The following is a 25,941-nucleotide window of genomic DNA, read 5'->3' as shown; positions in this document are numbered from 1 at the left end:
GAAATGACGCTTTTGTGTCGTAAGACTTGCACGTGAAACATTGACTACAACCCATCGCATGTCACATTACAAGTAAAACAGTATTATTTTCCGATCGTTCACCGCTTCTTGAAAAACACATGTATGTAAAACTCCTCAACCAACTTGTTCCCGTTTCCATCGAGCATTAATCAAACAAAGTATGATATTACAACATCAGACCAACTACCAGACTAGCGATGGTCGTGTGCTTTCGAACATCTTCCCCAATCCTTGGCTAGGCTCTGCTGTGTAGCACCCTTCTTTCTCTCTCTCTGTCTTTCTCTTCCCGGGTGCGGTACGGTTTACCAAGCATGTTAGAAAATCACTCCCGAAGTTTGCCACCCCAAAACCGGGAAAGCCGAAGTTGGCGCTTGGTTGGGTAATAGTTTGATTGATTTTTGCCTTCACCATAGTATGGTGCGCGGTCTTTCATCAGCGTAGGTTGCACTTTGCCGATACCGGTAGATCGATGACGATAAATCACTTTGTTTGGAAACTGTGTGAAATATGCTGGAATGTTGTGATTCTTTCAGCGGGTGAATCTGTTTCGTTTCACTGCACTGTTGGCATATGGTGAGTAAATCATATTTCTGATGCACTTGTTTTAAAACATCAGAGCTATGGTTTTAAACAATGTACTGATTTAATATACATGGCTGGTGGATGAATCAGTTTGTGTCGTTACCTACTACTAGCATAGACAATTATTTTCATTTCTGATGGTTAGAAAGTAGCATACACAACGAGAAACTGGATTTTAAAACACATGACCGAAGCAAGTTCGGGATTGGTTGGTACCGCTAATTTTATACACCGAGCCGCAAATCTTGAACAAAAAAAATTGTGATTTTGTTGGTTTCTATTGGTCAACCTTGTTCGATGGACGAAGACATTTCAATATTTCAACAGCTTCGTGCTAGTAACGGGGGCCAATTGTACCAAAAAAATCTCACCCAGAGAACAGATTCTTTAGAAAACAAATTAGGTCTTATCAGAGCTATCAAACCGTTAACCAAGAATTAAATTTGAAAATCTTTTGCCTCACCAAATTATTATTTTTATATCCGACGGGAAAACCCGATTCGAAATTATCTGTCTGATGTACATTCCTGATTGGTTCCCGATAATTACATGCACCGAGCCGCATATCTTGAACAGTTTTTGTCCGAAGCTTTTTGATGACGGTAGTAAATTGATTTCATTGGATGACCAGACCGTTTGGCTACTAACTTAAACTGAACCGAGTACAAAAGCGGGAGTCGTATGCGAGTGCGGTTACATTCGTGCTGGCTACACCACACATACGCTCGTCACGTCTGGATGCGGCAGAGAGGAAAGTTGAAGGGAAACCCGCTATTCCGCTCGTTTCGTGCCGGTTTCCAGTTTCCTGTCGATCGAATCTACCGTCTGCTGAGAACGGGTGCCGGTGCTGGAGCATCCGTCTAGTTGGCACAGGGTGCGATGACTTAACTATATAGTAGAATAATATTTTGGTTGTTTTCATGTAGCTTTCAAATGGTGTACAATATCGCCTTGATGTCAAAGGAAAAATTACAGGAAATTCTATAAGCCTCTTGGAAAAGCTATTGTTCTTGATGGAAAACGCGAACAACTTATGAAAAAGTCATAATAAAACAAAATAATTGTCTTGTTAAAATAAAATTTAAATTATCTCGAAAACTGCTATATTTCGGAAAATTTTTGTTACGAGTAAAAATTGAAATGGTATTTAGAATCCTATTCAAAAAAATTACAGAAATATGTCAAAAGTTCTTGTTAGGAAAACTTTTTATTGGTAGCTTCTCCATGATCCAAATATACTGCAAAAGTTTTTTCGACGAAGATAAACGATTAAATCAAGGAATTCTCGATTATTTCAGAGATTTTTTGATTAATTGAGAAAATAAATACATCATACTACCAACTAGCGCCGGGTTGGAAATAACAGCAGCAGCAGGCAGGGATATGCACGCTGTATTTGAACACCGCAACCGTATGCATGTATTGAGGAATGCACTCCGTGTTGGTCTTAGCTATATGGAACAGATTGCACTTAAATGTGCCGCTCTCAGCCAAGTGTTTTCAGCTTTGAGAATCACGATGAAACTTTTACTTTACTTTACTTCCTGCTTTGAGCCGATGATACACTTTCCAACCGAAATTCTCGCCTGCTGTACTGCTTTCTGGTTGCTTATCAGCATCATTTCGGTTTTGTTGTGAGCTAACGCCAGGTTTTTTTTGCGTATACAGGCTTCCGCAGCATCTATCGCCTCCGTGGCGAGAACTTTGACCTCCCCTAGTGATTCGTCGATCACTAGGAGCACCATGTCGTCCGCAAAATTTACAATCTTCATGCCCCTGGAGAGGCTAAGCTTCAGTATTCCGTCGTACATAGCATTCCATAGAGTTGGACTGAGTGTGGAACCTTGCGAGACGACCGCTGTAACTGTTACACTTTTTTTCGGCATCAGTTTCGTAGATCAGTTGCCGGTTCTGAAAGTAGTTCCTCAGAATCCTACAGAGCTATTCGGAAACTCTCAGTCTGTGCAGCGAATCGGCGATTGCAACCAAACTAGCGCTGTTGAAGACGTTCGTTAAGTCCTGTGGAATCACTCCGCAGTAACGGGTTTCTTTTCTCTTCTGTGCAGCTTTCATAGTTTCCACGACCGCTCGTGTGGCGTCCACAGTGGATCTACTTTTCCGGAGGCCGAGCTGATTACAGGCTAGGCAATTCTCTCCCTCCGTGTTTGTTGTAATACTGTTAAGCCAGCTGCCGGGAAATTACCACCTTCGATACACTTTTGCAACTCGGTCCTGAACATGTTCGAGTTCGTTATGGTTGCTGTTTTCAGAGCCACGTTTGCGATACCGTCTGGTACCGGGGCCTTCTTGGTTCGGAAGGCTTTTGTCACCACTATCAGCTCCTCGTTGATTACCCGCGCTTTTTTTTCGTAGTCATGCTGAAATCCGTACGGCGTGAGAGGCCAGGTCGTCGGCTCATGCTGTGGAAATAGCGCTTCTGTGCTCACTTTCATCCTCTCCAGGTACCTATCCGGTAGTAGAGCTGCTTCTCTTATCTTAGCCACGGCAAGTCTATAGGCGTCGCCCCATGGATTTGAATTGGCGTTACGGTTAAGCTCCTCTAGGCAGGCTTTCTTACTGAGCTTGAGTTCCTTCTTAGTGCGGCTCTTGCCGCCTTACACCTGGTCTTAGAGCTGCTCTTTCAGTGACGTTGTCAGCTCTCTGCGGGCTCGGTAGCAACATGCACGTAGGTCAGCAATCGCCGAGTTCACCAGACTGAACCTCAACGCTTCGTTTGATCGGGTCACATGCGCTTCCGACTGTCTATTGCTTACGATAGTCTACATAATATCGCATGGTGGTCACAGAAGGTGTATTCCTCGCACCTTTCCGGCGGTAGGTGATGGCAGTACATTCGTTTACAACATCTACGATCACGCCTCCAGTAGAAGACTCCTCCTTGAGTTGGTGAAGCGGCTGCCGTATTCTACTACGTTACAGTGGTTGATTTGCATTACATCCTCTGTGACTCGGTGACAGTCGCCTGTTTGAAGGCCGGGCATCGTGGAATTCCTGTAACGTGGTTATTGCCAAACCAAACATCTCGGTCTTTTGCCATTTGGCCTTCTTCACCGCACCTTCTGCATAATTTACTCCTGTCAGATCCACTGCAGTTTCTAGCCAGGTGGCTGAACTCTTGACACTTGAAGCACACTTCCGGTTGCTGAGAGAGACAGACTTCTGAGAGAGTGACTTCGGATCCTTTTTTCAGGATCATCTAGCCGGTGTTGGTGCGTCTGATTTTTTTTAATGTCTGAGTCTTGAGTACCAGGTTTATACTCGCAGTAACTTCTCGTACTAGTCAGCTTTGACTTGGAGTGCTTCACCATTGTTTCGTCCCTTGAAGAGCTTTCGCTTTTCGGACCTATGCTATCGCTACTCGTACCACGTGGCTGGGAGCCTCCTTGTATTGATTGGAACTCTCTGGTCTCACATGACCTGATGAAGCTCTTGGCCTCTTCGGCGTAGGGAAGGGCACAGTTTTCGTTTCCTGAGTTTTGTCTTTTGCTTCATAAGCTTCCCTGACTTTCGGAGGTGCCACTGTTTGCCTTATTTCCAAGGAATTTTTGGCCATCGCCAACTCCTTTTTGGTTAACTCCTGACGGCTAACCCGAGGTTTGCTTGTATCTTCAGAACCGATGTCTTGATGTCCTTGTGAAGATTAATCCTTTTGTCGAAAAAGTAGTGCAGTTCGTCCACCAGGTTCTTAGCTACTAATACACTCGACAAGCTTGGTATTTTCAGCTAGGCGCTACTCTCCTGTTTTTTGATGTTGCTCCTGTTGTTGAAGCTGCGGCTGCTTATTTTCCTAGTCGTGCTGTTGTTGCATTGCTTGGCTTTGCCGAGGTGATGACCTCGTTAAACGACTTTTGGCGAAGGGATTTGCCGCGCCTAGTCCATATGTGTGGCTTTTTTGCTCCATTTATTGGGTTCCCACTGCATTTGTGTGTATGTATGTCTGTTATTCCCTGCTGCACACTCTACAATAATCGAGCGATCTTTACTGTTTCTAAAGGTACAAATTTTGTTCGTCTTTGAATTTAATTTTTTATATCTTTTTTCGCATCGACTCTCGATTGAAACGACTCGACTGGTTTAATCACAATGACCAGACAAGTCTAAAGATTCTTTTGATATCTAGTTCTATTTTTTTAATCCCAGTATCTCCAACAATCGGATAAGTAATTCTATTACTAGCTAGTACCTGCGAAACATTTTCATTACAAAAACATTTCAAATCTTCCAAATTTTTGGCAACACGGTTTTGCAAGCAAGCAAATTTGCTCTCCAAGCATTATTGAAGGACTTGATCAGTTTCTCTATCCTGTTCTCTAATGCGATGTTTATTGTTAATATATCACAGAACCTCGGCCCAGTTAAGCTACCATTTTGGGACATGTGAAATAAAGAAATTAAAAAATAGAAATACCTGGGCTACAAATAGTTATGGTGGTACAATAGGTATAGGGCATTATTTTTGCTATGTTATTTCAGAGGTTGCCCGTGTTGCGTGAATTAGTGGATCAGCTGTAATAGTTATGGCATCATTTTTGTTTTCGCGTGTTGTTCTGCGAAAACGCATTGTTTTTCGTCCTCAGTACAGTACATTTAATCAAAGTGAAAAAAGTCAAGTGAGTTTTTTCTTACGCAAAAAATAATATTGAGCACGAGTATTGTGTTGGTTTTTCGATATTTTTGTTTTTGAAAAAATACGGACATCAACATGAAACATACACTTGGGGTCACGATAGATCAACCTCTTGGGGGCACTACAGGTCACTACTATAAGTCCCACTTACTCTTTTCTTTTAAATTTTCATTCCCTGCGATAGAACCTTCTTTGGCGGGTACTACAGCCTGCATGATAGTGTGGACCAGGCATTGAAATTCTCACTCACTCACGGGAGAAGAAGCTTATCCGATGTACTACTTTTGCGAGATATGATGAGTCGCAAAATTCTCCGTCTCCACAAATAGCGTGAGAATAATTTTCCTGATAAAATTTATCTATTTTTTCCTTCTCACCGGAGTAGGTTTTAATATGTTATTTTCTTGGAAATCAATAAAAGTGTCAAAATATGCACTTCATTTCTAAGAAATGCTACAAAGAATTACGATAGAAACGTTATGTGAGTGCCAATCACTTTTCGAGTGAAAATATGAATTTTTATTGTCGCAGTGGCAAATTATTCGAACTTATTTACTCAATGAGTGATAAATGTAATACCTGGTGTGGACTAATGGGAAGGTAGCTCCGTCGACCAACATCCTTCCAGGCTTAATGGGCTTTAAAGGCAAAAAAAATCCTTTTCAATACAAAACATACCCATTTAATACAACCGGCCCCTGGATCATCATCGATATATCACGTGATTTATCTAAAAACAGTCGGGCGTGTTCGAAGGAGTATTTTGTCTACGTGCCTGCCCGTGAAGTAGAGATTAATGGTGTAGTCTCCGAGTTTCAATTACGAAATATGGGGTTGGTTCCTTCCAGTCGCCTCTGTCAGTCAGTATGCAAGCAATTGCGTTCAGCCTGGTCTATCTATTTGCCTTTTTGTGCCGCGTAGAATCAAGGCACGGTGTGTAAAATGCGTAGAGAATTATGAAAAGTTTTGCTTCTGTGAAGAGACTCCTGAACTGTCGGCATATCCCACATATAAATTATATGGGGAAAACGGAAGCATTCGTTTGAGGAACGCTCCGAGAGGAAATGCTAAAAAGGGCTGCGCCACCTGCCACGGCAAGATTCTGATAATCCCATTGTGGGACAGATGGATAGTTTTTTTACGAGACTTTAACTCTGTGGTAATTCGTCCCTGTCCCCCTTGTGGGAACATCTTCTAATGTGCCTATAAATATTCGAAAGAATATTCCCTCTCCTAAGTTTCCTCGTAAAGGCTTGAGAATGTCCTTCGTTGGGTGCTGTTACAAAACCGACGTAAGTACGTCAGTCCTTTTATTTTCCTAGGTTTTATACAATGCATTTGCATTATGTAAAACCTAGTAAACTTCCGATGTAGATCTTCCACAATTTTAACATAATTCGCCAGGGCCGAGAATACTCTATGTAGGAGCGTTCTGAGGATCAAAACGTGCTATCATTTCAATCGGATTAGCCATTGTTCGGTACCAGGCACTAAAGTTGTCGCTTTTCAAGTCCGAATCAAAGGATATTGATATTGTTTCCATATACATCGCACCTCAGCTGGTTCTAAAAGACTTCAATTTCCACGATATACTACGCGTTCACTATATCTGAAACAATAGAATCAAAACAAGAAATTCCTTCAGTGGAACTGTGCAACGTTTTGACAGGCTTGATGGTCTACATGCGATTAAAGGTCAGACGAAACAAATATATTCGGCGCGAACAACCGTGGACGGTCTCCTACTCCGTGGTGGGCAGAGAGTGCACAGAATTGTAAGCGCAAAAGTCTTGCAGGTACTTTCTGGATGTCGGATCGCCCGAATTTTTACGAATATATGCGTTAGAAACGCAAATGAAAAATTTGATGAAGCTGAAAAACGCGGTTATTGGCACCGTTTCGTCGACGGATTAACTAGGCCCTACGTTGTGTACACGATTCGACCTTTTATCGGAATAAACGGATCTAAGAATCCTTTTTAGGCGAACTGCATTCCTAGTAGATTCACATTCAAACGATAGACGTTTCGCGATGAAATATAATTCTGTATATAAACGTAATGATTGTTCTTTATACACACAAATTTATCTGACAGCAAAGATGCTCGCGCTAAACATTGTAGTGCGCATATCACCGTAACGTTCATCAGATGATGAGAGCTATGCATAGCTTCTATACTAATTATTATGACAGTAACGGCGAGGGCGATCAGAAAAGATACTGTGCTGCAAACTTTCTCCCCACAAAACTTATGGTTTTATATTAACCTATCAACTGCATCGGTACAGTTCCAAGGAGGCTCTCCGTTTGATGAAGCATGGAAAACACTTCTTGTTTTTCCTGGGGAAATAGGGAGTTCCTGAGTGCTTTGTCTGAACAATCGTACCAGACTACCTACCAAATATAAGTATTAGTTTGAGTTCTTTCACATTGCTCCACTCCGGGTAAAGAGAACGCAGACACTGTAATATTTATGAACTGTCGCCTAGCTTCAACGAGTTTTTCAGGATTTCTAGTCAGAGCACGCTCAAAACTTGGCAAATTTTGTAGGGAAGTTTAGGAATCCCAAAAGGTATTAACAAACCTTGGTTTAAAGGGGTAGACGAAGGTCGTGACTTCCTTCGGGTCCAGGTCGAGACATGTCCAATCATTGTATGTTGAATGCGAATCTCCGGCGTATTGGGGTCATGTTGTCTGGTCGTGCAACTAGTTTTCTAGCGCCCGATCTTCGTTAAATGCATCTCTTCTGCCTCGTTCCAGTCAAGTGACTGTTCTCGATCGGTTTACATATTTTTAAGCGCGTTAGATATTCAAATTTAGTTTTCTCTTCTCTTTTTATTAACATGCTAACAGCTACCTGGAAATATGATCCCAACTGTTCCTAGTGGATCCAAGGAGGCCAGTCGGTGATCCTGTTCATCATGTTCCGGCAGTGATGTTCTGTTTGCGAAAAAGCTGGATATTTATTTTTCTTTTTTCCCTGTTCAGCCTCTCTTCACTTTCCCTGATACGGTCTTTGCTGCTGATGTGGGAATTAATCCTTCTTGTGTATGTCTTTTGTCGTTTTTATAAACAGCCTACTAGTGTTTTTCTTTGCTTCAATTTTTAATCAAATAAAAATTTAAAAATGATAAATTGTATATCTAGTCATTAAAAATATTTCTTACTACATGCTTTAGTCTGAATAAAATTGCGTTAATATTTTTTGTATATCGATCTGAACTACTTGTTTTAAGATGTAGATATGTCAAAACGTATTCTCCTTAATATAAATATGAAAAATAAATTCAAATTTCAACAATTCCTCATTATTATCCCATATTTTCAATAAATTTAAATTGTAAATAAAAGAAATTTGTATCTGAACAAAAAAGGTAAATTGTTTCACATCCAGGATTTCATACGCATGCATTTTGTGTGCGAGACACTTTCATGGTTAAACTCAGGTTTTGGTTTGTTCCAAACTTTCGAGTGGGTAATTCCCTCCCTCGATAATTTTCGAGTGGGTAGTACTACTCATACTACCCACGCGTTCCGCCGGCCCTGCTTGAACCCACTCTATTCTAGATGTAAACTAATTTAATAACTTAATTTAATTATTAAGACTCATCTATGTCATGATGTTGGTGACCACATATTCCCCAAAGGGCAAATGTGCTCAGCGGTTGTTACTTCCACGACTGAAAAACTATGCAAACGATAAAATGATGACTACAAAACACTAATTTCCTCGCACTCAATAAACTACAAACAACAAACTCGGAAATAATCCATCGACAAAAAACTACTCAATCGACGCCGTTCCGCCACTTACTTGATGTAGGGTTGATGGAGCGCCACCAAACTGGCATGGATGCCCACGCTGACCGCCGCCAGATGGAAGTAGTCGAACAGCACCGGCAGATGGTAGTGCAGACCCCGGCCCGGGTGAAAGTTGAGCTGGAGAGTCCGCGTCGAAGCCAACGTTAGAATGTTGCCGTTCGTCTGTTCGCCAAACCACAGCTCGAGATTAAGGGAAAACTCCGCCCGTTCTATGGACTCCTTCAGATGTCGACTGTCCACTGTGGCGGGTTGCGACAATGCGTTAAAGTAAAGATAGAAAAAAAATTAAGCAAAAAATGTAGAGTTGGTTATACAAGTTTATTCCCAATATATGAATAAATTCTTCTCATTTGTTTTTCATCAGGATCTTTAAATTTTGAATGAACATTTCAGTAGGTCTACCGGAAGCTATCATAAAAATTCGGAAGGGTCTAACAGAAAAGCCCTATTACCTGGAATGAAAATGGTGAAAGCTTATGTGGGAAAGTTTAAGAACGGATAACTTTCCAAACTTTTATTTGAATCAGTTCCTGCTTTAACTGGAAAAGCGGAAACGTATCCTCTACAAAATAGAACGAACAGTGTAGGAGTATTACGATAGTGGAGATCAAGTGCAGAAACATCACCGCAAATGTGCTGTAGATGTGTAGTAAAAGGGCAAAGGTTAAACCCTTTTCGCTCGACTTTCTGCTTCGGGGAAAAGTGACTGACCAAACTAGCATTGCTGATGCAATGGTGCAGCATTCCCATATAGTTTACGCCATCTCTGCGAATTTCGGCAGTATAGCAGAACACCTGACCAGAAGAGCAGAGCGTACCACCTACTGCTGTGACGTAATTGGTGCTGCGGTTGTGAGGTTAACTTAAAACCCCCACTTCAAATCACACACAGTACGAACAACGGTGGAATGTTGGCGAGGACACTGGCATCGGCACGATTACCAATTTATTATGGTCCTACGGTACGGGTGTGAAATGTTATTGCTATACGTTCCCGTTTCAGAATGGGAAAATCGATCCCAGTATAGAAAGGTCCCCTTTGAATTCCTAATGAAATACGTAATGAAAAGCGTTCTGCTGGTTGGTATGTTGTCACTTTTTGCAATGGTTGTCAAGGTAGAGTGACATTTTGATTATATCGTCACACTGTAATCGTCACTGTTTTGATTAATTGGAATACCAGTAATGCCATTAACTATTTAGCGTGCGAATTATTTAACATAACCTGTTTCGATACGCGGTACTATTTTATGAGGCTTTAAATCATATGTATAGGGCTTATCAGAATTCTGAAACTGAAATCATGGAGATGACAGAATGAATACATACAAAAATGCAACGAATTTAAACAAAATCATTCCATTTTTGTAATGCTTGAGCCTTTTAGATTCGACTTATTAAATTGTTTATGCCATTTTTTGTCATGTGTCGGACATTTAAATGATTTTGAAATTGTTAACGCAGAAATTGTGAGCCGACAAAACCATATTATGTCATAAGGGTGGCATAATTTGGTATAATTAGGAAGATCGTATCAGTCGAGCAACATTTTTCACGGTGTGTTTTTTAGAACAATTTTCGAAAAAAAATCGGCATCGCTAAAACTTCAACATGTGATAGAATGGGCTTTTCCCTTTCATTTGAAAGTAAAATTAAAATATTCTGTCGGGGGTTCCAGAACAACTTGTTATTTTAAAGGTTTTTTGTTTGAAAACATGTGCTGTTTTTTGGGTTTTCAATGAAACTGGTTCACATTTTTGCCCCTAGGTAGTACTTTGGACATTCAAATATTACCAAAAGTGAGAATCTGATGGACAATTTCATTGTGCACAACTTTTTAGAAAATTACATCGCGATCTAAAATCGCCAGAGAAAGCTATAAATTTTTATCAACGTTTCTAGATTCGCACGGGGCTTATTGGTTAAGAAGCTTTATTCCAAAAACATTTTTATTTGTAAGAAAATGAATTTCCTTATTTTAACAGTGTTCTCAGAAGCAGAGTTAAAAATATTCAAATTCATTGAATGAAAATTGATCAAATTCAGCCGCATTCATTTTCAATATTCAGTGACGCAGCTGAAAACGTCAAACGAATAAACCGCCCATTCATCCATGCAGATTTTCATTCGTCTCCGATTATTACACGAAGCGGCCGTGCAGCAACGAATCAAACGTATCAAAGTATGCCCTGGCACAATGTAAGCGATGATGATTGTTATTTCATATACTTTTCCGGCATTTGAAAACATTTTCCTATATAATTAGTGAAATGAATATATTGTACGATATTCAACTGAATAAATAACATGGATATTTGAATGAATATTTTTTCTATTCACCGCGAGTCGCATCAGGTTCATTTTCAGCCGTCAAAAAAGAGCTTCGATTATTTTTAACTCTGCTCAGAAGAACCTGAATGCTGGCAAAGTCCAATCTTTAACCGTAAAAAGCATAATTCCAGATTCCACCGTTTTATGCACACCAATGATATTTTAGAAGCATGGAAATATAGAGAAGAGTAGATAAAATTTGAACGAAATTAAGACTCTTTTGAAAGATGCTGGGTAATGCAGCAGAATGAAACAGTTTTTTCTGTCACAGATATATTTGTTTCTTCTTTTTTTTCTTCACTTATTCTAGAGTATGCTTGATGTAATCTTGAATCAACCTCTTTGCTCGTTAGCATCTTGTGGGATATATTTGGCATAAATTCTAACTTTATATTTGATCAAACTCGATTAGATATTCAGTCATTTGATGTGATTTCGATTGAGAATCCTGATTGACAGTTTAATGAAGGATAGAAAAATAATTCGATGAGATTTATGTTCAAGTTAGTTAACTTTTGGGAATCGCTGTACATTGAACAGAAATCGCAATAGTAAATGAGAAATAAACCGTTTTGTCTATTGCACGAAGATAGCGATCTCAATATAAAAGTAGATATAGAAAGTATCACCTTTACCCGAAAGACGTGTTGCTGTTAATGTCTTCAGATTCTGAACTGAACTGGCAACTCTGTCTTTTTGATATGTTGTCTTTGCTCTTATCCCATATTATGAGGGAAATCTTCAATAAACAGACTTGTATTACTTTGAGAATTTACTGAATGTATGGTCCAGCCTGATATTTTCTTGTTCGTTTTCTGTTATGATCCGTGTTCAACGAGTAACGACTCCGGAATTTCTTCTTAAAGGAAATTACGAAACTTGGTTTTATTCTTTTTTTCTAAGATTCGACTTGGAAATAAAATTTGAGGGCAAGAAAAAATCTGCATCTATAAATTCTGATGAAATGAATTTACCCCAAAAGATAACAAACTTGGATCCAAAACTCGAAGAGCTTTTTTTCTTTTCCAATCATCTTTCTTTTAATGTTGATAAAGACAAACAGGATTCTCAACCCAACATTGCAATAAAATCCGTCGTTTATTACAATTACTCGAACTGTCTACTTTAGTTCATTCAAATATAGAGCTTTGAATTTAAGCCAATTGTATTTTACCAGGCAGGATAGGATCAGGAAGAAGGGTCATTCTAGTTTACATTAGCTATCCCCTAGAGCGAGAAAAGAAATGAAAAAGGCATGATAAAATTCGTTACTACATTAATCAGCAAGATGTAAGATTATCGAATAAATTTGGTCAACACCTTTCCACGCCACCTTGTTCATAAAGTGTCATTTTCGCCCAAGACCCGGAGAAATCTGAAAATATATTTTTTCTGCTGAGAATGGGACTTTGTGCACATTGAAATTTATCTGAATTTACTGTTCATTTAAACCCAACATTTTTGTAAGACCTTGTTAATCGACTTCTTAATCCATGGGCCCCGCGCACACCTAAAATCTGATAAAATTTTAATAACTTTCTCGGGTGATTTTATATCGATTTATAGCATTCTACGAAGTTGTAGACATTGGGATTGTTCATCAGATGCTCACTTTTGGTATTTTTTGAATGTCTATAGTATCAATTAGTAGCAAAAATGCGAATTAATTTCATTAAAAACTTAAGTTTTCAATCAAAAAACTTTCAAATAAAAAGTTGTTCTCGACCCCCCGACAGAATATTTTAATTTTACTTTCAAATGAAAGGGAAAGTCCATTCTTTCATATCCCGAAGTATTACAGATGCCGAATTTTTTTGAATAAAGTTGTTCGACAAAGACACCATGTTTTTTGTAGGATTTGTCATTTTTAGACTATAGCCATTTGAAATAAAAGTTTGACCCTTTTCAAAAGACAGTTTAAATCATTTTCGGAAAAAAAACTAAGTATGCAAAGTGGCTTTTTGTAACAAAGTCTTCATGTATAGAAAGTTTCATTAAAATCTGAGAGGGTGCTGCCAAATCTTAATACGATTTAGCGCGAAATTCGTCAATTCCATTGCAAAAAAATTGCCCCGTAGGGAGTCCGAATTACCCCTACATTGTAAATGGATGGAAGAACATAGTTTTGCAAATCGTTGCCTAGTACTGTCATGTAGTGGTACAATTCTATGGTACCAGACCTTGTTAATCGACTTCTTAATCCATGGGCCCCGCGCACACCTAAAATCTGATAAAATTTTAATAACTTTCTCGGGTGATTTTATATCGATTTATAGCATTCTACGAAGTTGTAGACATTGGGATTGTTCATCAGATGCTCACTTTTGGTATTTTTTGAATGTCTATAGTATCAATTAGTAGCAAAAATGCGAATTAATTTCATTAAAAACTTAAGTTTTCAATCAAAAAACTTTCAAATAAAAAGTTGTTCTCGACCCCCCGACAGAATATTTTAATTTTACTTTCAAATGAAAGGGAAAGTCCATTCTTTCATATCCCGAAGTATTACAGATGCCGAATTTTTTTGAATAAAGTTGTTCGACAAAGACACCATGTTTTTTGTAGGATTTGTCATTTTTAGACTATAGCCATTTGAAATAAAAGTTTGACCCTTTTCAAAAGACAGTTTAAATCATTTTCGGAAAAAAAAACTAAGTATGCAAAGTGGCTTTTTGTAACAAAGTCTTCATGTATAGAAAGTTTCATTAAAATCTGAGAGGGTGCTGCCAAATCTTAATACGATTTAGCGCGAAATTCGTCAATTCCATTGCAAAAAAATTGCCCCGTAGGGAGTCCGAATTACCCCTACATTGTAAATGGATGGAAGAACATAGAGTTTTGCAAATCGTTGCCTAGTACTGTCATGTAGTGGTACAATTCTATGGTACCAAAATGTAGCTGAGGTTCCAAACTAACAATTAGAAACTTTGACCGATAAATTCTTTTACATCTATCCAACTAAAATGGCGATTTGCGTAGGTAGGTCCGTATAGCCACGGGTTCCCTTATATAATATTTGAAAGCTGGAAAATTAATAGTACACACCTAGAAAAAATCGTGTACATTTACGTCTTCTGACCCTGATATATACGAGCATCAAAAATGACTTTAGTTTTACGTTTGAATTTAATTACATGACTTTGAATTTTGTAAATCATGTAATTTTACTCCACATATGGCGTTTGTTCTGAATGGCAGTAAGTGTAATTTTATGTCATTGTGCATGTAATGTATATATTTAATGCAAAATTAAACGGAGCACGGTTATATTTCATCATTTCGTGAATTACGGCTTGTTAAATACTGTCATGCTTTCAATTTCGTCAACGATAAAATTCATATTTTTTGATGTGTATAAATTAAATTATCTCAAATTATTAATATAGTTTTTTTACAAGATTCAAAACTTTTTGAGGGACCAATGTTCCAATTAATCCTGTTAAGGCAGATGCTGATTATTATAGTGGAATTAAACGGAAGACATCTGTCTTAACAGAATTAACTCAAATGTCTTAATTTAGATGAAATGATTAAAATAAATTACTTAAAGAATTAGTAAATTTTTTAAAATGAGGAATTTGAAAAAAAAAATATATGAACTGGAAACAGTGATTAAAATAAGCGTGAAATGAATATACTGATCAGAATGAATCCAAAGAATTAAACGAATAAAATAGATGAAATTAACAAAATGAACTGAAATGAACACAATAAATTAAAAGAATATTGAATAAAATTAATGAGGAAATGAAATGATAAAATATGATATTTTTAATTAGCCGTGTACTCAAAAGGAATTAAACAAAACGAATATAATCCATGAAACGAATAAACTGAAAAAATTAGAACATGGAATGTTCTAATTTTTTCAGTTTAAACAAAACAGATTTAAATTATGTAAATGAATAAAACTTGTTAGACGAATTTGAGAACCATTGTTTCAGAATGTTCTGAAATGTTGGCGAAAATTCAATTGGACTTATTAGTTATCAGAAAACTGGAACTTTCAATTTGTTTTGGAATGCAAAAAAACTAGAGGAAGGATTAATACAAACAGGTGACTAAACATTTTTTTTAAATATATTTTTGACTTGATTGTAATGTACGACAGTCAGTAGCCCATTAAAATTTCGTTTTGCCTGTCTCATATAGAAAGGTTATGCAATTGCTCCAAAAACAGACTTTCTAACCGATCCCCGGAGGGTCGAGTGTCATATACCATTCGACTCAGTTCGTCGAGATCGGGAAATGTCTGTGTGTGTATGTGTGTGTATGTGTATGTGCAGACATATCAACAAAATGTCCACATCGGTTTCTCGGATATGGCTGAACAGATTTTCACAAACTTAGTCGCAAATGAAAGGTACAACATTTTCATTGTCTGCTATTGAATTATGTGTGGGTTTGACTTCTAGTTTCGGAATTACAGGATGATGAGTACGATCACGCAGAAAATCCCGATTTCAACGGATACTGCGATGAATGTATAAAGTGATTTTTTCTCCAAATTGCGACCACAACTGCTTGGATTTATAGTTCTAGGTTACTAACAGTCATTCAAAGTCTCTTTGGTCACATTGGCCACCATTGCCGGATCCGGCGGCCTATAAGCGGAAGTATCCAAACTTAGAATAACAATTACATCGGTTTCTTGGATATGGCTATACCATTTGGACCAAACTTAAATGAAAGCTTTTACTACCCCGTAAACTGCTATTAAATTTAATTCCGATCCGACTTACGGTTTCGGTGTTGCGGGTTGTGGAATGCGGTCACATAGAAAATTCCGATTCATAATGTTACCTCGATGAAGGCAAAAAGGTAAAAATTTCGCTAAAATGAATATATCTTTGGGTCAAACAACTTGCATTAGCAGTTCTAGGTCGCTGACGGCCAACCGAAATCTCGTCGACCACATTGACCATCATAGACAGTTCCGGAAGTTATTTATATTTTTAATGCCAAATGTCTTTAAAATGCATGAAACGTCGAAATTTGATGAAATCTCGAAAAAAAATGGCGAAGATTGACTTTTTTGTATTTTGGAAAATGTTTGCCTTTCCCTTTCTCATATAGAAAGGTTATGCAATCACTCTGAAAATCGTCAACCTAATTTTCTTTCGACTGACATAGGGTTTATGGATCTTACAGGAGCGTAGCTAGGGAAGTAAGGAGGACATCAAGTCCGTGGCTGGCAAGCGTGTGTAGAAGCCAAGTGTATTAAGAATGTAATAAACACTTCCACAATTATATTGAACATAATCGGTCATGGAGTCATAGTTTGAAGAAATGAGAAAGGCACGATTGCACCGCTAGGTGGATTAAAAGAGGTTTTTTTTAAATCGTTCATTTTTTTGTAAATTATGTATCGTTTGATTAGCTGTGACCTTTTAGGAGGCATTCTGATCACGAGCACGGCCATCCATAATTTCAGAGGAAAATGTAGTCGTGCGGCATCTCTCCCATAAAGTTGGGAGAAAAGCCGCATCAAAATTTCGAAAATAAATTGTATTTTTACACCTATTTTTACACAATGTCATTCAATGATCATTTGCGTCAGGTAAAGGTTCTTAATAAGGTATATCCACAAACTAACGGACCTAACACAGTAACATACAGGATTGTGAGTCTATTTATCTATATATTTAAACGGACGGTATGAATCGAAGTATTATGTTTATGTTTATTACCTTCACCATTAGTTAATTCGGTTTATTCTTTAAAGTTCCAGGAACTAATTTTCGCGAACGCATTGATTTGTAGTGATGTCAATATTGGGATAAAAACGAAAATTTCAACGAATTGTTGCTTTTTCAAAATGGACTTTTCAAGAATAAACCTAAGTTATATAAATTCATTGTTGGGAGAAATAGCCAAAAACTGATTTTAAGGAACCGCTACCAACACATAGGTATATATTGCTGGAAGAAACATATAAATAAATAGTACCCTTAATTAAGTTAGGGGGTGAGCGTAGCGTAGTTGGTAAATCGATTGCCTTGTACGCAGCGCACCTGGGTTCGGGTCTCGACCTCGCATATAGGGTTAGAAATTTTTCATACGAGATTTTTCTAACCCGAAGAGGCGACATTAAGGTTAAACCTCTATAATCGAAATAAAAAAAATAAGTTACTCTAACTTAATCGTTACACAAGGTTGCAAAAAATGTTTCTAGAAATTGTAGTACCCCTTAACCCTTTGCGACGCAGTGGGACGTATACGTCCCACCTACTTCTCCTAAGTTTTTATTGGATTTATAGTTAGCGTTGACATATAAATACGAATTCATTCTTTTAATCAACTCTTTGGGAGGTAAGAAGTACAATTAGACCAAAAAAATTTGTGAATTTATTAATGACTTATTAGCTATAAACAATTAAAACTCGAAAATCTCGTTTTTTACAATAAATTCGGCTGTGTCTCAACTAAAAGTCCTAGAGATCTAAATTTTTTGCAAGTATCTCAATCATTCAACTAAATGATAGATTTTTTGCAGAATTTTTCGCATGTCAGTTTTTCAAAAGAAAACATCAAAACATGCAAAAATGGAGTTCACTATTATGTTAGTCTATAAAAGATTTTAGGAGATAGAGATAACTTCTCAACTAGCATAAAAATAGATTATGTGGTTTTTGAGGTCGCTGAATACGATTCTGATAAAAGATTTCGAAAATTCAAAATGGTGGCTACACAATGGCAGCCATTTTTTTTACGAAATTTGCGAATTTTGTTACAATGAGCATAAAACTCGATTTACGACAGTTTTGGCGTCGCCGATAACGATTCTGATGTCAGAATTCAAAAATGGAAAATGGCGCCAACAAAATGGCAACCGTTTTTTACGAAATTGGCAAATTTCGTTACAGTCACCATAAAATTTACAAACTTTAACGTTCATAAAAGGTATTATTAGAATTAGAACATTTTAGGCCTATATAAAAAACATGAATTTTAGCCAAGCACAGTCGCCATATCGGATCCGCTATTTTGAATTTTACATTTTCGACGTCAGAATCAGCGACCCTGAAAACCTATATAATGCTAAAATTAACAATATTAACAAAGAAAAAAAAATTCGCGTCGCAGAGGGTTAAGAAAAGTGAAGGGGTGCTAGCCGATTTATAGGTGTATTCACACTTCTAAAATAGGTTCTAAGCTAAAAATACTTTTGTTCACCATTTTTCAGTTTGTGACCACGGTGGGGCATCTCATCCGCACATGCGGCACCTCTCCTTTTTTTTAATATTCGTGGAAACCCGACGAATTTTTTTTTTCATAACAAAAAACATTTCACAATCTTTTAGAAACTTGTCGCAATTGATAAAAAAGATATTGAAATTGAATGGTTAACTTTGATGCAGGATGCAGGATCGATTTTTAGAAATGTGCGGTATCTTTCCCCAAATTACCCTAAGGGTTTTTTTAAATTAGAAACTTTTTTTTTGCGAGGAAACTCAATACCAGAAAAATGGGCATGTTGGCCCTTATTTGACCATTGTACTGATTATTACAAACTAATTGCGTTTTCGTTTTTACCTAGTGCTACACCGGTATAGTGCAAAAAAGAGACAGACTGTACCATGTTTGAATGAGTGTAGCATCGACTACACCGGTGTAGTGCACTGTCAAAAACAAAAAAGACATAATTTAGCATAGACAAGGTTAAAAAAAATATTGGAATTTATTGAATGATACAGTTTAAATTTCTTGGTTTTGCTTACATTTTGAAAATTCGGTTGGGGCTTTATCGCAGGAAAATTTTTTTTTATCTACTTTAGTGTACATCGAAAAAAATCATTAAAAACCTAAATTAAGTTTTATTTTTTGTGTTTCGAATTCATCTCGTCAGTAACTAGCACCATCTGGGTGTCTAATTAGACGATGTATCTAAACTAGTACCCAAATTAGCACTAGTTAGACACAAAAAAAATTCCAAACAGTTCGCACGACACATGTGAACGTTCAAAGCAACTGACTTGTCCCGACTGATGTCCCGGGAAGCAAATACAGAAGCTCAAGTTTGCTGACGAGAAAGCGAAAACGAACTCTTGTCTTTTGGCTCGGGAGCCAAACGCCTGGCATTATGCAATCTTAAATACCCATAAGGGAAAATTGGACGGAGCCACCACAACCATAGTTACTGACGAGATGAATTCGAAACAAAAAAATAAAACTTAATTTAGGTTAGGTTTTGTGCCCTTAATGTACAAAGTGGTTCAGTCCAATTTTTCCTTATGGAAATTTAAGTTTAATTTAATTAAAAACCGCCATTAGTGATGTCCGATTTTTGCAAATAATCAATTATTATCTGCCAATCGAGTAATTTTTGAGAGCTTAATTAATTGATTCGAATAATCGACCAATAAGACGATTAAGATCAATAATCGATTAGGTAGAAAAAATCAGTTTGTCAACCAAAAAAAGCGGTCGCTGAGTATATTTTGAAGCACTTGTCTTTTTGTTCTGCTGTTTTCATATTTGTCATATTTGACCCTTTATGAATAATGTTGTCAATTATTTGATATTAGCTAATTGATTTAATCGATTTCACCGAGAGCTTATAATCGATTATTGATTTTTCGATTATTTCAGAGATTAATCGATCATTTGCGTTAATCGAGTAAAAACGCATCACTGTTCGCCTGGTTACAGTGCGCAAGAATCTTCGAAAACCCAATGACCTCTCTTCGATAAATAGGTATGTACATAGCTCGAAATCGCACGTATAATCTATCTCATGTGCTTAGGATGTTCAAGAACCATCAGATAACCAAGTAACATGAAAAAACACAGCGCAGCAGAATCAGGCTAGGATGACATTGAATCAATTCAAGCGTTGACCTAACATTTCATTTCCGGATATGGTAGAAATGACGAGAGAAGAAACATTGATTTGCACCAAAACCAAAGAAATGGTTCCGGCTACACGTAGGAAACATTCGGAATCTGTACAAGAAGAACAATTATTCCGCTTTGTGATGAGTACCTCCTCTAAGGTGGTTATTCCGGAGAGCGCATGGAACGAGAAGCTTTTGAAATTAGTTAATTAGTTCCTTATCTGGCAAGCGATCTGCGGATGTGACAATTTGGTACTGGGCCCGTTATGCTGTACAAATCAAATAATGTTGGTAAATTTTTACCTTCCGATGTGCAATGCCATTCTCCTAGAATTTTTTAAACAGCCCAATTGCCTGGAGAAGGTAGTCAAAACAGTTGAAATTAATAGGTTTTATCCGTTTGTAATAATATTTGAAGAAAACGAAGATTTGTCAAAATTTCATTTTTTCACCTTTAATTGAATTGCCCCTGGCAGCATTACTCAACAGGCATCCAATCACACTAATTGCAATAGCTTCAATTTTACTTACAACTGTTGTTGCTCAAATGAAAGGTAATAGTCATAATTATTAGTCTTATTTATTTTTTTGAACAAATCTTACGTAAATCGAAAGTAATAGATCTTTAGCAACGTGGTTGTTTATAAACAACATGGGAATGAAAGGGGCTCAAAACATCGAGCGAACTTCTATTCCATTGTTTTCAATTTAGACAAAAATCTTGTATTTTTCCGTTGCCTTTCGTATCTACAATAATTTGTAGCGTCGAACTTAATTACTAATTCTCCGTTAAACAATTTTATGGACACGAATTTCTGCCCATGGTTATACTTTATCTGTCAACATTATTAACTGCTAAATTTCTATTTACTAGCGCGATTCCTATTTCTTTATCAATCGCTGAATTAAAAAGAATCAGTTGAATACATATCATTTCCCTAATCAAGTTTCCAACCAGTATTTATAAAGAAGGGCCTGTCAGTAATGTAAATTCTGGAGCCCGGCGCGGCTGTCGACGGCCCCGCTCGAAACAACCCAGTTGTTTGGGTGTTTACAGAAGACGTGTTTATTGGATGTTGTGCTAACTGGTGCCAATTTGATGCTGATTTAAACTCATGCGACGTGCTCCAAGTTGGTGTCAGTTGCTGACGAGAAAAATCCGGAACACTTGAAACCAAACGGATACTCATATCCTTGAACTGACAGAGCCGATTTTGGTATGTAAACATAAGATTTTTAGGAAATAAACATAAAATTGAGGCATTTGCAACTTACATTCTTTATTAAGCCCGCTATTTCCCCTGCCAAATTTCAGTATATGTCCCTGGTTAATTCACATATTTTTTTTAAGAGTGGCAAAATTCAATTTCGATTACAACAATGATAAATTTGTTTCTCCCCAAAAACCTACCAGAAGCAATCAAGAAAAACTGGCAATAACATCCCACCCCAGCAAAGCAAGTAAACATGTCGAAGATTTATAGCATCATAGATCCGTATCACCCAAACAGATCCCTGAGTTCGAGCCCAAAAACGATTCTCTTTATATCGGGTCAATCCGAAGCACGAGCCTAGTAGAATTTGACGGACGACATAGGTTCAAGGTTCGTCGAAGGATCTCGTACACAGTAGGGAAATCGGCAACGCACCAAACCGATTCGATAATTTACGGTTTTGGTCTTTGGTGCTGCCATTCGTCTTCGCCCGTTTGACCGTATTTTCTCCCTTTGCTAGAAGGCGCACTTTACGCGAACTGATTGTTGTTTCAATTGTTGGAAAGAGGATCGTATATTATTATTGCCTCATGGCGTGTAGATTTATTACTGTGACTTGAGGTGGTGAATTTTATTGAATAGTAAACTCACTGTAAACGGTTTATTTCGTGTATAACACAGCTTTATGATCACGAAATAATTTTCTTTTGGTAAAAACTAAATCTGTGTGTGATTCGAGGAAAGAAAATCGCTTGTTTTCATAATTTCGTTACCTTCCCCTTACTGTTTTTTAGCCTAATTGTTAAAAAAACTATATGCCAATTGAAAATTGCTAAATTCTCACTTTTTCTGCATGTTTAAGGATTTGTTTATTGAATTATTTTTATCAATCTAAGAACTGCAAAAAATATTCAAACATAACTCAACATTGGGCAGTTATACTTTAGGATTTCTACTACTCATCTTTCAATTCTATTGCAACAGTGCTTTTGTTTGGTCTGTTCGCACAAACCACTTGTTTTTTCTTCTAATTTGCCCATCAACAGATTGACACCTATCACTGTGGCTATCGCTCCTCTCGCGTGTTTCGAATTTATCCAACTGTTGAATGCTTCCCCGCCAGCTGTTGAAATCCACCGAATCTCAAACGTGCTTTCAGCATTGTGCAACTAATGGACTCGTCTGCTTTGTTGAAAATTATATCGTCTGATAACGCCCTCTGAGAAAATGGCTTCATTGTCCGGCATCGCATCGTTACAGAAAAACCTCAAAGGGAAATTGCCACGTAGTCATCACTCGGTTCGTCACCAACTGTTATGTTTCGTGTTCGCGTGAAGTACCGTTTGGCTTTCCGTACGTAGGTTGGTACTGGTACTGTTCTACTTCCGGAAGTCGATTTTGGAATGTCGTCGTGCCGTTTGTTGCTTGTCGTCAGACAGCACAAGCGTACTTCCAAGAGCACCATTAGACGGCGATGGCAGCGAGTGCTTTTTAATAGCACTTAGCAGGCGCTCCTTCAGAATGGAGGAAGTATTGTCCAGGCTACCTCCACTCCTTGTCAGGGGGGTGTTGGACTTCAACAGGAAAACGGAAATGGAAAGCACCATCCAAGCGCAGGTGAACGTAAATACACATATCGGCAGGTTAGTTCGATGGTTTGACAATCTTGCACTTGTGGTGGAGAAGTGGTTTTATGGGTGGATTATCCCGGCTAGAATGTGGAACACAGCAAACATCCTTGAATGCTTGACAGGTGAGGTGTGTTTGAGGTGATTTGTTTACGATTCTCTCGATCTGTGTCTTGTTAGGATCTCGTTACATACACTGTTCAGCAGGCCCGTAGTGTACGGTTGGTCGGGTTGGCCCCTGCCAAGGGCGCCAAACGTAGGAGTGCGCTGAAATCTTGATCTGCTTTATAAAATAAGTAAGTATAAATCATAAAATAAAGATAGGCGTGTCATTTCCAGGTACACACTAAATTATATGAATTGATGAAGAAAACTAATGTAAACACCAAAAAAGCGACAATTGATACTCCGCCAAAGGCGTCCAAAGTCTACGCTACGGTCCTGTTAGTCTCATTCAAAAGTATTCACAATAAATGGTGTTGTTCTTAAATGTTTGAGTTGCCCGACACGAAAAATTCAGCTGTAAAGACTTCAAATTAAAACAGCGAAAATTATAGGAAATGTATCGCTTATTTACTTAGTTTCATAGAAACACAAGTGACATAGATAGATACGTGGTCATGGGCTATAAAGCAGCCCACTTCCTTAAAGCTGTGGTAAAGATTGTGGAGTGTGCTAGATCAATTGTCATCAAGAAGAAAACAATACAATGAGAATTAAAGTCTCCTCGATTTCTGGAGGAGTATCACAAAGTTGCCGGTGCCATATGAGTCCTACACTACGTTGAATCTCTGGTTGACATGTCACATGAGTTTTGGTGTTCCTGGGAGCATTGGAAATTCCTTTTTTATCTCAAATTTCTAAGACCAAGAGCTCTTTGCTTCGGCTATATTTGGCGTCCTCTCAAGAGATAAAGGGCGAACACGAAATTATTGCGACACATTCAACAGGGCATAACTTTTTTACCAATGGGTAAAAATCATCCAAATTTTGCACACTTTCTCATTGATGTGTATTGTTTACATGCTGTCAAACTCGAAGTCGTGTTTTTCGATTCAACTAAAATGGAGGTGAACCAACGCGAGTCGAGAGAACAAATTCTTTCCAAACACCTGGAATTTCCTGACCTGTCGCACCGGCAGTTGGGAAGAATGTTGAACATTCACCATTCAACTGCCTCCAGAGTGTTGAAGCGGTTCCAGGAGCGGTTGACGTTGGACCACGGCAAAGGAGCTGGAAGAAAACCGGGACCGGAGAACAAAAAGACGGAGGGAAAGGTGAAGCGGATGATTAAAGCAAATCCCAACGTCTCAAGCCGTGATTTGGCTAAAAAGGTCGGCATGTCGCAGATCTACCTCCAGAATGCAAAGGAGAGAGCTGGACTACATACATACAAGGTACAGAACTTTCCAAACCGCGATGAGCGGCAACAATGGACGGCTAAAACACGGGCACGGAAGCTCTACGAGAAGATGCTGACAAAATATGGCTGCTGTGTGATGGACGACGAAACGTATATGGGTCATTCCACGCGAAGTGATCAAAAAAAGATACAAACTTGAAATCACCTTCACGGATTTGAACAAAATTTGGAGGAATTGTTCATCTAGGGCCAATATATAAAAACCCAAATTTTTGTGTCAATTGAACCACCCCTCGGGTCATGGGAGCATCCTCCGTTTTGAAAAATTGCCAAAACCCTTGATTTTCTTTTGATCAAATCTTTCTATTTACTCTAGAATCAAACCACAAGATGGCTTTTGAAGAAAATTGTTCAAGTAGTCTATAAAAAATATTATTTTTTGCCGACAGTGTTGCCAACTATGCAAGTTAAATATTAAAAGTTAATTTTTCTCTCAATACGTATATTTTAATTTTGAAAATTTTAATGCCATCGCGTTCCTCAGACATTTTTACATAAAAAACACTTATCGTCCCAATATAATATGAGCGCATCCTGAGATATACCGTTTTGAAGGGAAAAACTCCGATTTTCCCATATAAAAATCCATTTTTATTGGCCAAAATTGAGAAAATCTTCAAACTGTCATAAAATCGACCCTGATCTGCTAGAAGCAAACCAAATACGTAGTTTTTCATAATTTCTTGATTACTTCACGAAAAATTATGTTTGAACTCAGAATACTCAAGTTGGTTTTTTAGTGTTGTGCGCTTGCGATTTTATATGGGAAATTGCGGTTTTTTCTCTTCAAAACGGTGTATCTCAGGATGCGCTCATATTATATTGGGATGGTAAGTGTTTTTTATGTAAAAATGTCCGAGGAACGCGATGGCATTAAAATTTTCAAAATTAAAATATACATATTTAGAGAAAAATTAACTTTTAATATTTAACTGAAAAAATTGCATAGTTGGCAACACTGTCGGCAAAAAATAATATTTTTTATAGACTCCTTGAACAATTTTCTTCAAAAGCCATCTTGTGGTTTGATTCTAGAGTAAATAGAACCGGAGATATGATCAAAAGAAAATCAAGGGTTTTGGCAATTTGCCAAAACGGGAGGTGCTCCCATGACCCGAGGGGTGGTTCAATTGTCACAAAAATTTGGGTTTTTATATATTGGCCCTAGATGAACAATTCCTCTAAATTTTGTTCAAATCCGTGGAGGTCGATTACACGTGCCTTGATCATTTCGCATGGAATGACCCATATAAAATCCGATTTTAATCAAATTCCGGGGTTGGAGTTTTTCACCGGCAAGAGCAAGTTCTATGTGGACGACAAATTTAAGAAGAAGAAAATGTCGAAGTTCGCCTCCAAATATCTCATTTGGCAGGCCATCTGCTCTTGCGGACTGAGGAGTGAGTCTTTCGTGACAAAGGGCACCGTAAATGGC

General features: G+C 37.9%; 1 protein-coding gene across 14 annotated transcripts in view; it reads right to left on the bottom strand.

The window, feature by feature from the left end:
- The window catches only part of LOC131693637 (uncharacterized), a 168,966-nt gene that overhangs the window by 33,596 nt on the left and 109,429 nt on the right, over positions 1-25,941 (bottom strand). For all 14 annotated transcript variants that reach the window (XM_058981615.1, XM_058981613.1, XM_058981607.1 and 11 more), the window contains one exon: positions 9,066-9,312. In XM_058981615.1, coding sequence (XP_058837598.1) covers positions 9,066-9,312 — 247 coding nt within the window. The remainder of the gene's footprint in view (positions 1-9,065; positions 9,313-25,941) is intronic.

This window comes from Topomyia yanbarensis, chromosome 3 (genome assembly GCF_030247195.1).
Source record: "Topomyia yanbarensis strain Yona2022 chromosome 3, ASM3024719v1, whole genome shotgun sequence".
Taxonomy (NCBI): Eukaryota; Metazoa; Arthropoda; class Insecta; order Diptera; family Culicidae; genus Topomyia; species Topomyia yanbarensis.
The sequence above is the reverse complement of the archived record's forward strand: the minus strand, read 5'-3'. Positions and strand labels throughout refer to the sequence as shown.